Below are 12,202 nucleotides of genomic sequence, written 5' to 3' on the forward strand. Positions count from 1 at the left end.
CTGCCTCTCTGTTCCACCATTCTTAGTCCTTGGCTCCTATTCTCAATGTCACAATATAGCTGCTGCGATACAGTCATCACATGTGTGTGCTGGGCAGCATGACCAAGAGAACCCAAACTCCAAAGCAGGGTTGCCTCCCAGATGAGTCTTTCTGGAAAAATCACCAATCCCCAAAAGCCATTGACCATTCTTACCTCTGAGTGACAGCCAGAAAGGTAGCCTCATGTGGGAACATACTGTACACTTAACATCATGGTTGTTTGTATGGGAAGGAGAGGGGTTTGTAAACAAAGGACATTCTCTGCCAGAGTGTAAAGTGAGCCCAGATGGCCAGTTCTCTTGACTGCAGGGGCTGCTTCCACTCAGCTGGGAGGTGACTGTGGCAGACACTCTGCAGGGGTAGTTTTATCAAGTATGGGGGAGGGGCAGGAGCAAATCAAAAAGAAATAAATCTATAGAAGAGTTTTGAATATTTCAGCTTGTTATAAGATATCAAGGGATAGTAATGAATCTAAAATATAAGAAATTAGAAATTTCTCTTTGCTCCCCCCTCTCCTCTCCCTCTCAACTTTCTCCTGAGTTTGACCAATGCTGTATCACAGAGCGGTTCCTGTGATACTCAGCCCCCGTACCTTTGGGTCACAGCCACGCTCCCTCTGTTCTGCAATGGGGGAGCCCCAGCCTCAGCAGCTCGGGGAGACAAAGCCTCTCCAATGAACCCCAGGTGGGGAATTCCCTTCTCTGAAGGAACACCGGTGTTGACATCCCGAAGCCTCAGCCATTTCATTTCCCACACCACACCTCCTTCGTTCTACTTCAAAGAAATCACAGTGTGTATTCAAAGACATTCTTCATCACAGGAAAAAATGTGCCAAGTCTCTTTTTGTTGGATCTTCCCCATTGTCTACAGAACGTTTTCCCCATGGCTTTCTCCACCGAACAATTTTACTTCATTACAAGTAGAGCAGATGTGGCTTTCCTCTCCTGAGTTCTTTCAGAATCTCTTGCCTTCACTAAGCCCGTGAAATCCGATAGCCACACTCTGTGCTAAGTTCTCCGGCCACTTGACCAAAGCAGGCAGACCTGTGCACTCAGGAGCTCAGCATCTAGACCTCAGCCAGGCGCCAGGAGAACACCCACTGCCACCTCCATCTGTACGTGCTGTCCTTGCTCCCTGGATGCCACACTTCTCCCAGACCTACGCGCGGTGTTCTCCCCTGCCCCAGTCAGCTCAGATGTCATCCCTAGGAGAACTCCCATACTTCCTCCTGATCTGCCCCCACGCTGCTCCTTAGTCCCTGACACTTCTCTGCCTCAGCAGTGGTCAGTATAGTGTCTGACGACCTCCACTTTCCAGAATGGAAGGACTGCCCCCTTACCACTGCTGTGCTCCCAGGGCCTTCAACACAGCGATGCGTGTGGTAGGAGCTTCCTGAGCATGTGTACAGCCCCAGCTGCTCCGGAGTTGGCATTTCCAAAGAAACCTCTGGTCTTTTTGTTCTACCTCGGCATTAACTTCAGTATCTCCCCTAAGAATCCAGGGGAAGGAAAAGGAAGTCATTCCCCTTTAATTTGTCTTAATCTGATTTATAAAGAAGAAGAAAGGAAAGAAGAGAGGGAGGACGAAAGATAGTCTTCCTGTTGGCACTGAAGAAAATCAGTGGGCCATGCCTTCTCTCCAGGTCGCCTCTCCTCCTCTCTGGTCCTCTCCTCTCCTCTGCCATTCTGCAGTGGTGTTCTGATACACTCAGCTCAACCCAGCTTAGGGCCAAGGCCATGGATGTGCTGAGCCAAGGGGAGCAGTAGCGCATGAGGCAGAGACAATAGGTAGAAGCCCAAAGACAAGGAAGCATGTTTCCATGGCGACTTAAGACTCAACAGTGATACTCCCATAGATTTTGAAATAAGAAAGGTGGACTTTTGCTTTTAACCACAGCTACTGGTGCTAGAGACTATTCTATTCTTGATTTGCCATTTTGATTGTCTTGTGAAGCAAACTGAAGTTTATTCAAATATTTACCTTGCCAACCACTGTTTATTTCACCCATACTCTGAGTCCAGCTGTGCACAGAACACAGCTGTGCAGCCCCTCCCCTGAAGACATGATGCACAGTGTCATGAGAAAGACCAAGAGTCAAATCAAAACATGAAAATGTCACTCACCTGTCATAGAGAGACACATGGGAGCCACAGGAGGACGGAAGCAGGAACTCATCACATACCTAAGGAAAGGGAGCGGAGAGGTTTTAGAAGATGCCATGGATCCTCAAAATGGAAAGGAAGCTGGGCTCATGGAGGGGGGAACAATGGCATTTCCAACAGAGAGCAGCAGCCGATAGACTCAGAGCACAAGAAAGTGCACCCCCGTGAGCCACAAGCTGTGTGGTCCTGCTGCGTGATGGAGCTGGAGAGTAGCAGGGTACAAGGGTGGAGTGGTCATCAAGGGCCATCTGCAGAGGGCTGTGCATATTATGCTAAGTGCTTGGACTTTGTTCTTGACAAATATGGCGACTCACCAAGAAGTTTTAAGGCAACCAAGGCCTTTTATTTCAATTATTTCTACAAGGAAGATTACTCAATTGGATGAGCAGATGAAACAGGATATGGTCATTGTATAAAAGCATTGGTGCCATTTAACATACCTTTGGGGTCCTCTGGCTGAGATGCCACCAACCTATGGGAGAATCGTTCTTTATCTCCTAGGTGAACTTCTAAAGCGGGTGTCTCATCAAGCCAGCGACTTGGTTGTTACCTTCTCCAGGAGGGTGGGAATCTCAAGATGTGAAGTTGACACAGCCAGGAATTCCTCAGGGCCAGCTGCTCAGCCCACCACCAGCACAGACATGAGATTTCGAAATTCTGATTTCCCAGGCCCACTGACATTGTTCAGAGGGTAGATTCCAGTGCACAGCTGTTAAGAAAAAGACAACAGCCTTTTCATCGAGAAATGCCAAGAAAGTCAGTGTGGAACTGTACAATGGAAACACTTGGCTTCTGGGGGCAGGAAGCTCACAAGGCTGTCGCGAGCTGTGGAAATGTGGACTCAGCGCTGACCTGGAGCCTCCTGGTGTCCACCTCCGCTCCGTCTGCTCTGCTTTCTTTCATGGTGTTCCCTCCCTTCGTAACTCCTGTTCCTGTCTCCTCCATTTGTCTACTTATCTTATTCACAAAGCTGGCCCTTTTACTTATCTGACTGGCATTTGCCCAGTGGAGGGTTCTGGGCAGCTACCAGCAGCATCCGCCGCTAAAGCGGCCACACACTCCTCTCAAGTGAAAAACCACGGCTCCTTCTCAGTTTCCCTGCCCCCCAAAATGGAGGAATAGCCAAAAAATCTGGCAGAAGATCATCATCACCATGCTATTGCTATTTACTGATTGACAGGGAGTTATGTGAACATTACTGTCTCGACTGGATATGCTGATGAAGGAGGATGTGGGGGTCATTGTATGAAAGCGTCAGGGACATACCCAAATGTCCCAGAGAGATGAGGTGATCCTCCTCAGGAGGACACACTGCCTACTCTCCGACTCTCTTCCATTTCCATCCGTCTCTGCTATAACAGCTTAACATGTGGTCAGTAATCTCCTCCTCCCTCCCCTAGTCACGGACCTCTCCCCACATCCTTTGTAATCTGGAATCTGACATTTTTATCATGAGAATAAAAGAATGTTTTATGTCATATTAGAGATTAGGCTTAAAATACAGATTCCTGGAGAGGAAAGTTTAGTGTCTTCATTTACACGAAAATATAAATGATCGATGTCAGATGAGTTTCTGAGAATGCTTTTGAAATGCAGGAGAGCCAGCTAAAAAGGGGATTTTAAGAGCCACAGGATCCAGTTTAATTTTGCTTAGATTTGTTTTTGTCCTGGATCTCTTTATGCATGAGGACTGCTGGCATATTTGAGGGCAACATGCTCTGGAGTCTAGTCATGGTTAATTCCCAAGGTCAAGCATGTAATCCTATCTGTAGGTGCCATTTCTGGTCTCACAAGGGCCTGTGTGCTTAAGGATAGCTGATTCTCCTTTCTTTCCCCAAATCTACACCCATCACCTTGAGTTTGGGGTCCTTTGCTTCTCATGGAGACAGTGTCTGAGTAGTTAAGGACTGTTATAAAGCCTTGGGCATAAGCACCAGGATATGAATATCAGTTAAAGGAGGTATCCATGAACTGTAGTTCAAGATCAGGTATCACACATGTTTTCTGTGTGAAGCCAGATGGTAAATATTTTAGATTTTTTAAGCCAGGAAATTTGTCGTGACGGCTCCACTGTGCCATTGTGGCACAAAAGCAGCCATCGTTCGTGTTTAAGTGAACAAGTGTGACTTTGTTCCAGTGGAACTTAGTTTACGACACCAAAATTTGAATTTCACTTGATTTTCATGCATCAGGAAATATCATTCTTGTTTGGAATTTTTGTCAGCCATTCAAAAATGTAAAAACTGATGTCACTTGCCAACTGCCACACGAGCCAGCAGGCCAGATGTGGCCCCTCAGGTCGTGGTTTGTGTACCTATGTGCTGGGTCAAAGTAAATTCTAAAGAAGAAGAAAGCTGAAGGATGATAAGCTTTGCCAGTATGAAATAATTAAGAATGTTCTCCAGAATTTGGAAAAGTCTGAATTAAACAGATTCTAGAAAAGGCCTATTTTCCCCTCTGAAAGGATGTCCTTGTTCAAATTATATGCTAATGTTTTCAAGTTGAAAGACGGCTGTTGTGGACATGTAGGGCTCATTTGAAATTAGCGATGTGAGGCATAAGTACATAAGCTATTTGTTCTTTTGAATGAGTAAATCCAGCTCCTAATCTATTGTTTACAGGATCCTTTTCCAGAAAAACCTGTTGTTCCTAGGTCACATGGAATCTATCTCAGCTCAGCCTCAGGCATATGATCCCCTTTAAGGCAGACTCAGACAAGTGGGCTTTTGCTGAATTTCCATTTCTCTCAGGACTTCAGTCTGTCTTTCTAATAAGGGACCATTTTTCAAAGGAACCATTTCTAATAAGGGACCATTTTTTTCAAACCGTTCTCAGTCCAGCCTCACTAGTACTGTGTTCATTGATCTCTTGCCTTCACTGAGGAAGCTTATTTGAACCCTAGAAACTGGCAAGATATGAACTCCAACAGACTTTCTAGGGGAAATGGAGGCAGCATAAAAAAAAAATAAACCCCAAAAAACAAACAAACAAACAGAAACAACCCCATGGGGATCTAAGAGCAGTCAATTATCTCAATTGTCTCAAGGTACAGAAGGCTAGACCAAGCCCCCAAGGTCAGCTGAGGGCCACCTCCCTGTAATGAGATATGTTCCAGAGTAACAGTGAAGCATCACTAAGACAGGCGAATAGTTTCCTGAGTCTTCAGGACACTGGTCAATAGGAAAATACATTTCCCAAACCCAAACCCAAATATGCACGAAGGCAGAACAAGCATTGTATTGATTGTTCTCTTGGGATTTTACTGGAGACAGCACAGCTACGTGATGCCCTGGGCAAAACCCTGCACCTGGACTCCGAGGACCTCGCAACTTTGGCAGTGGGTCTGGCATTTCTGGTCCTTACTAGAAAAGCATTATGAGGAATAGTTTAACTGACCCCATCTCTGTCCATTATTCAGAACAAGTCCCTGGACTGGAAAATCTCACGGTGACTGAGGCCAGCTGGGATGGCCTCAAACTCAACTGGACAGCAGCTGACCAGGCCTATGAGTACTTTGTCATTCAGGTGCAGGAGGCCAACAAGGTGGAGACTGCTCAGAACCTCACGGTGTCCGGCAGCCTCCGGGCTGTGGACATCCCTGGCCTCAAGGCTGCCACCCCTTACAGAGTCTCCATGTTCGGGGTGATCCGGGGCCACAGAACACCAGTGCTCTCTGCCGAGGCCTTCACAGGTACTTCCTACCTTTTTAACCACAGCTTTTTTTTTTTTTTTTTTCCCAACAGGAAACTGCCAGGGATAATCAGACAGATAATCTAGCTTTGGAATGGACATATTTTGCCATAGGTTTTAGTGCCATAGAGTCCAATAATGGACAGCCAGGCCATCAGGTCACACGACTCCAAGGCCACCTTAACCATCATGTCACATGGCCAACCCCTTTTGAAACTATACAGAGCCTCTTGTGTGGGACTCACCCTGTGGCCTCAGGAAGGGGATGGCAAGGAAGCTAAAATACTGTATGTAAAAGGAAAAAAGTCATAAATTAATCCCTTCATCTGATGTTCAACAAATGTTCCCATATCTCTCCCTCTGTTCTTCTCTTAAAGTTCAGTAAGTTGCATGATGCATGTTTATCTAAGTTTTAAAAAGTCTATTCTTGTGTTCAAGACTTCCTAGATCTTGGTGTATGATTTTAAACAGTGCTTTGTCCTTCTCAGGAGAATCTCCCAAATTGGGAGAAGTCACGGTGGCCGAGGTGGCCTGGGACACCCTCAAGCTCAACTGGACAGCTCCAGAGGGGGCCTATGAGCACTTTGTCATTCAGGTGCAGGAGACTGACACCGGAGAGGTGGCCCAGAACCTCACAGTCCCAGGAGGACTGAGGTCCGTGGACCTGCCTGGGCTCAGGTCAGCCACACGCTATAGCATCACCATCCGCGGGGTCGCTTGGGACTTCAGCACAGCCCCTCTCTCTGTTGAAGCCTTGACAGGTATTCTAGACTAAGTCACTCATTCTCTCCATGCCCTCTATCTGCTCCGGAGCCATCAAGGCTCAAAATTGGATTTAGCCCCTGCCTCGTAGGGGGACATACCGGTGAATCATCCCTACTTCCCAAATGTCACATCCCTTATTTGGCCACGTTCTCCTTGTGGTCTGGTAGCCAGTCCTGTGGAAAATTCCACCTATTCTTCATTTACAAAAGTGAGAGGTTGCTCTTTCCAAAGCAAGTTGCAGTCATAATATCTAAGAAGTTGGAAAGCCCTACTTGTAAGTGAAGAAAGAAAAGAAAATAGCTCTGAGCTCATGCCAAGCACACTCAAGGATACTCCAAAGCCCTGTTTGTATGTCAAGAAGGGAAGTCCTGAACAATTGCTCAAACCACCTTTCATTCCCAAAGGTTGCATAGAAAAACCCTGGCTTTAGTGCCAACAACGAGAGCACACTCAATTTCCCAGTAAATCACGCATCTGTAACCGACACTAACCAGACAACTCATCCCAAGCTCAGCCAAAATGCCCTCTCACCTGGATCCCAGCATGCGATTGCCTTTTTTAGTAACCCAGCTACTCTATGTCCTTATGCAGAGAAGGTTCCAGATCTGGGAAACCTCACAGTGACCGAGGTTAGCTGGGATGCCCTCAGACTGGACTGGACCACACCCGATGGCACCTATGACCAGTTTATCATTCAGGTCCAAAAGGCTGGCCAGGTGGAAGAGGCTCATAATCTCACGATTCCCGGCAGCCTGCGCTCAGTGAAGATCCCAGGCCTCAGGGCTGGCACCCCTTACACAGTCACCCTGCGCGGCGAGCTCAGGGGCCACAGTACTCAGCCTCTTGCTGTGGAGGCCATCACAGGTACATGCCCCCTTCCAGACTGGATGTAAGCCAGCCTATCACTGGAATAGAAAATTCCCCGTGTGGCAGGGTATCCCCCCTACAAATGGTTGGCAGGCACATGAATCTCTAACTCAGGAAGCCCTGGGCTGGAATTCCACCTTACTGGCTGAATATTCTTGGGAATATCACTTTCCATCTCTGAGCCTTTTCTCAACTTCCAAAGCATCAGGACCATATTGCTACTTTGGAACCCAGTCATGAACATAAATGAGCTGGTGAATGAAAGTGTTCAATAAAGTGCCTGTCACATCATCATTGAATAGCAAATAGCTGAATGAATCATAGAGCAACAGTCATAAGGAAAAATAGCATGAACAGCAAGGTCATGGCATTAGGATAAAGGCAGAATTTTCTAGAAAAACCTTCTCACTTCTAGCCTTAGAGTCACTCACATCTAACTTCTAGCCAGATGGCTACAGAATCACCCTTGGAAATGATCTAGTCATCTTCAGATGAAAGTATCCACTGCTGTCTCCTTATCAGATATTCAGGACAAGAATATTTCCAAGAAAGGGCAGCACTTTTGAGTTTGTTGTTCATTATTTAACTTGGAGAGAGAAAACAATTCCTCTCAATTTGTCCTCTGAAAATTGGATGCTCCCTCTATCATTTAAAAACTGTGTGCTCTTCTTGAGGTTTCTAGAAAATAGCTTCCAAAGGTACTTTGGGCAAATGGGCCAAATTTGTGGTGATCATGTTTTTTCTAAGCCAATGTCACCTATATTTTGCTAATGCCACAGAAATGATCTAATTCAAATAAGTTGTTTTTCTTGCTTTTATATGCCAAATAAACTTGGTCATTAATGGAAACCACATGGGATTTCAGAATTAAGAAAGGTGATGTTATCATTTACCCAATTTGGCCAAATAATTATTCTGTGTTTCCTCAAATACCTTCAGACAAAACAAGAGCACAAAGGGCCTTTGAGAAATGTGGGATCAGGTGCAGGATGCTGATGATCTACCTTCATGGTCAGCAAACTTTTGTTTCTAGCAATAAAACTTCTTTAGCAAGTGAAATCTCCCAGGGAAGCCCTCCATATGACAGACATAAAGCAGTTCTAGAGAGCTGGGAAGGAAGAGGGAGATGCCTGCATCTGTGTCCCAATGCAGTCCTTCCAGGAAAGTGCCAGATTCGTAGGTGGGACAGTTTGAAAACAGACCCTTTAACAGGAAAAGTCTGCTCAGAGACTCCTGGCACCCTGGATCCAGGGATATCCCAGAACAAAACTTCCCCACCTTTGGAGGGTGAGGTGGAGATCCCTGCAGATATTTTCCTCCATAACTTCTTATCCACAGCCACTTTAGCTTTAAGAAGAGAGGCTGAGAAGTTGCGTTTTATCCTGAGAATCATCTCATAAAGCAGTGGATGTTTTTTTTTTCTACATCAGAATGCAATCCTTTTAAATCAGCAATAATAACTCCATTAAATTTCCTTCCTACATCATATAAAATTAATAGTAGGCCCTGTTCTGCACCATTTACTGAGAAAAATAGTCATTTTTAATTTAAAGTAGGCACACACATTTCACGGGAGCACCTCTACGGTGTGACACATCCATTCTTCACTCAGCGGCAGAATCAGGTGGGAGGAGAGAAGCAAGCAAGAATCCGGCATGTAACCTCTGATCCCTGAAAGCCGAGGGAAGTCCAGAGATAAAACCTCATGCTTGTCCAAACTTGAGACAGTACATGCTGTATAAAGCCAGGCAGACAGAAGGTGGCCTGCAATGAGGCAAGCTCTAATTCCAAGTCGTGAGATGAAGCAGGTCAGTCACCCAAATGACTGAGAATTTCCAAGAAGAAACACCTACATACACAATGACCTATTTCCTTAAGCTGCCACTTGTCAGTCTTTTCACTCTGTGTCAGGTATGATGTGCAGGGATTGATAAATACTATTATACAATCATCACCAAGCCAATGAAATAGTACTGTCAGCATCATTGGAAGGTAAAGAGAGAGGGGCTCAAAGAGAAGTCAGGTGACATGCCCAAGACGATGCAGCCAGCAAATAGCAGTGTTGGAATGCTATCCAAGATCTGTCCATCTCCAAAACCTGCACTTTCAACCCCACTTCCCTCACCCAGACCTACAGCCCACCTCTTCCCCATGCCCATTGGCAGCTGGCCGTGCATGCTCAGGGGCTGCCTGGGGAGTTGTGCATCCGTACAGACACCTTTACCCCCTCAAGGCTGAGCCATGCAAATGTTCCCCTTTCTGACCATTTTCAACTCCTGCAGAAGGATGCAGCCAGAGTGCCAAGTTGAAAGCACAAGAGCACAAGCCCAGGAATCGCCCACACAAAACACTCCTCTCCTCTTTCTCTCTTTCCTGGAGCTGGGCCGTGGGACTTGTGGTTCCTCATTTTCTCTTTGCAGCACTGACAAATACCTCTCTATCCTTCTCCAGAGGAGCTCCCCCAGCTGGGAGACTTAGTCGTGACTGAGGCCGGCTGGGATGGCCTCAAACTCAACTGGACAGCAGCTGACCAGGCCTATGAGCACTTTGTCATTCAGGTGCAGGAGGCCAATAAGGTGGAGGCCGCTCAGAATCTCACGGTGCCTGGCAGCCTCCGGGCTGTGGACATCCCCGGCCTCAAAGCTGCCACCCCTTACAGAGTCACCCTCTATGGGGTGATCCGGGGCCATAGAACACCAGTGCTCTCTGCCGAGGCCTTCACAGGTACCTTTTCCTCCACTGTCCATGCTTTCTTCCCAGGTTCCCTGCTTCCTCTCCAAGAGATGGAGTAGGGAGTCAGCTTCCCTCCATAACTGAACCCTTTCATGTGCCCTTAATGGCTGCTCATGCATGCTCAGAGACGTCCCTGTGGGCCACACCTCTGTCTGGAAGCCCTCGCCATGGCTGTGATGAAGAGGGCGGTGTTGCCTTTCTAGCCTCCAGTCCCCAGCCTCCCTCCCATACTTAACCTGGCCAGTCCTACAACTTCATCTCCTTTGCATGATGGCTTTTTGTCTCATGAATTACACTTGATGGTTTGAATTATCCTCTCCAGTTCTGGCATATAACTAGAAGCCCATCTTTTCCAACTGTGAGGAGACACATGTTATTTCTTTTAGAAAATCTTTTGCCACTTGAAAATGGTGCTTTACTATCTCTAGAGTCTGGGTCCTGCACTTTTGGCACTTAAGAAATGTTTCTTTCAAGTGCACTGAATAGAATAAGAGAACTGCCCTCCCAATTCCCTCAGATACTGAGTCATTGTTAGAACATCAAATTAGCAAACAGTTAGACCAAAATGAAAAAATAAATCATGCAATTATGACTAGAGACCATACCAAAGAGAAAGCCATTCATTAGCAGAAGTACAGTCAGCAGCATTTGAAGTAAGGAATGTCCCAGGCTATGAAACCCTTTCTGCTCTTTGAATCGAGAGTTGCTCCCTGGAGTGCTGGCGTTTGGAAGGCAGACTCCCACCTCCCTTCACTCTGTTCCAGTCACCAGCCTCCAGTGGTTCCCCAGAGCCTGCTAAAGTGAGCGGCCTCCCCCCACCCCAGCCCTGCTCTTTCCCATTGCTCATCTTTACGACGACGTGCCCCAGGTGGTTAGATGCTCAGCAGATTCTGCCCTGCTTTGCTTCCCAAATGTCTGCCTCCCTTTTCATATGATGATTGCACCTGAACTTTCACGGCAAGCCTGTATGACCTCATTCATTTGAAAGCATAGATCTGCAATTAAGCCTTAGTCATTTCAGTAACTCTTACTGAGGAACACGGGCAACTGCATGTGCAGGACCCCGAAATGCCTAGAAATTGTGGTGGACACTGCCCTGAATTTACCCGGGACTCTTTAACCTGACATCCACAAATCATCTGCTCCCAGAAGGCAGAGAAATCACCTACCACTCTGATCTCTCCTGCAGATCATGTGTGTCTTTCTTTTTAATGACAGTGACATTCTTACCTCTGATGATCCAGCCTATGGGGAGGACGGACCATAATTCCATCTGATCTGTGTTTCAACAGATCGTTGGGTTGGTCTCAGAGACCAGGAGTCTCTTTCCCTTACTAAGCAGCACCAACTTTTCAAACCCTGCTCCTGCCTGCCCTCTGCATGTTTATTCCTATTGCAGGACCATCTCCAAGACAAAATGTTATTTCTTGGCTAAAAAGCATTGCTGAAACTGCCTTGTCTTGGCTTAATGCTCTTGGCTGGCAATGCGGTGCAAGTCCCCTTGGCCCACACAGAAGCAATTAAGAGAGGGGACCAGCTATGTGAGAACAGCTGGCTGGCCCTTATCTGAAGTATGAAAAATATATCAAGGATTACACTGAGACACTTGCCAATCCCTTCAAGTCACAAAAGCAGAAGCCTCCAGGTGCCACCATGGGAGGCTCATGTGTCAGAGTTATTTAGCCTTCATTTGAATAGATGGGAGCTCCCTCAAAGCAAAGCAAGGGATGTCTGGGGAGGCATCCAAGTCACCTTGGTCTCCTGAGAGCAATTCAAGAGAGAGGGAGCTCCCAGCACTCCTGTATTTTGCCCATGACCACCAGCCCTGAGGCGGGGCTCCTGGAGACAGGTGCGGATAACACGCAGCTGCCCCGCTGAGATCATCCAGCACATCTCTCTCGAAGGATCTCACAGATCTGATCACGCATGGCAGTGCAGAGTGGAA

General features: G+C 46.8%; 1 protein-coding gene across 4 annotated transcripts in view; it reads left to right on the forward strand.

The window, feature by feature from the left end:
- The window catches only part of Tnc (tenascin C), a 91,631-nt gene that overhangs the window by 37,978 nt on the left and 41,451 nt on the right, over positions 1–12,202 (forward strand). For 3 of the 4 annotated variants that reach the window (XM_047524832.1, XM_047524833.1, XM_047524834.1), the window contains exons 11-14: positions 5,621–5,893; positions 6,381–6,653; positions 7,249–7,521; positions 9,976–10,248. The exons of the other annotated variant lie outside the window; for it this stretch is intronic. In XM_047524832.1, the coding sequence (XP_047380788.1) occupies positions 5,621–5,893; positions 6,381–6,653; positions 7,249–7,521; positions 9,976–10,248 (1,092 nt within the window). The remainder of the gene's footprint in view (positions 1–5,620; positions 5,894–6,380; positions 6,654–7,248; positions 7,522–9,975; positions 10,249–12,202) is intronic. 4 annotated transcript variants of the gene reach the window in all.

The sequence above is a fragment of the Sciurus carolinensis genome, chromosome 14, assembly GCF_902686445.1.
Source record: "Sciurus carolinensis chromosome 14, mSciCar1.2, whole genome shotgun sequence".
Taxonomy (NCBI): Eukaryota; Metazoa; Chordata; class Mammalia; order Rodentia; family Sciuridae; genus Sciurus; species Sciurus carolinensis.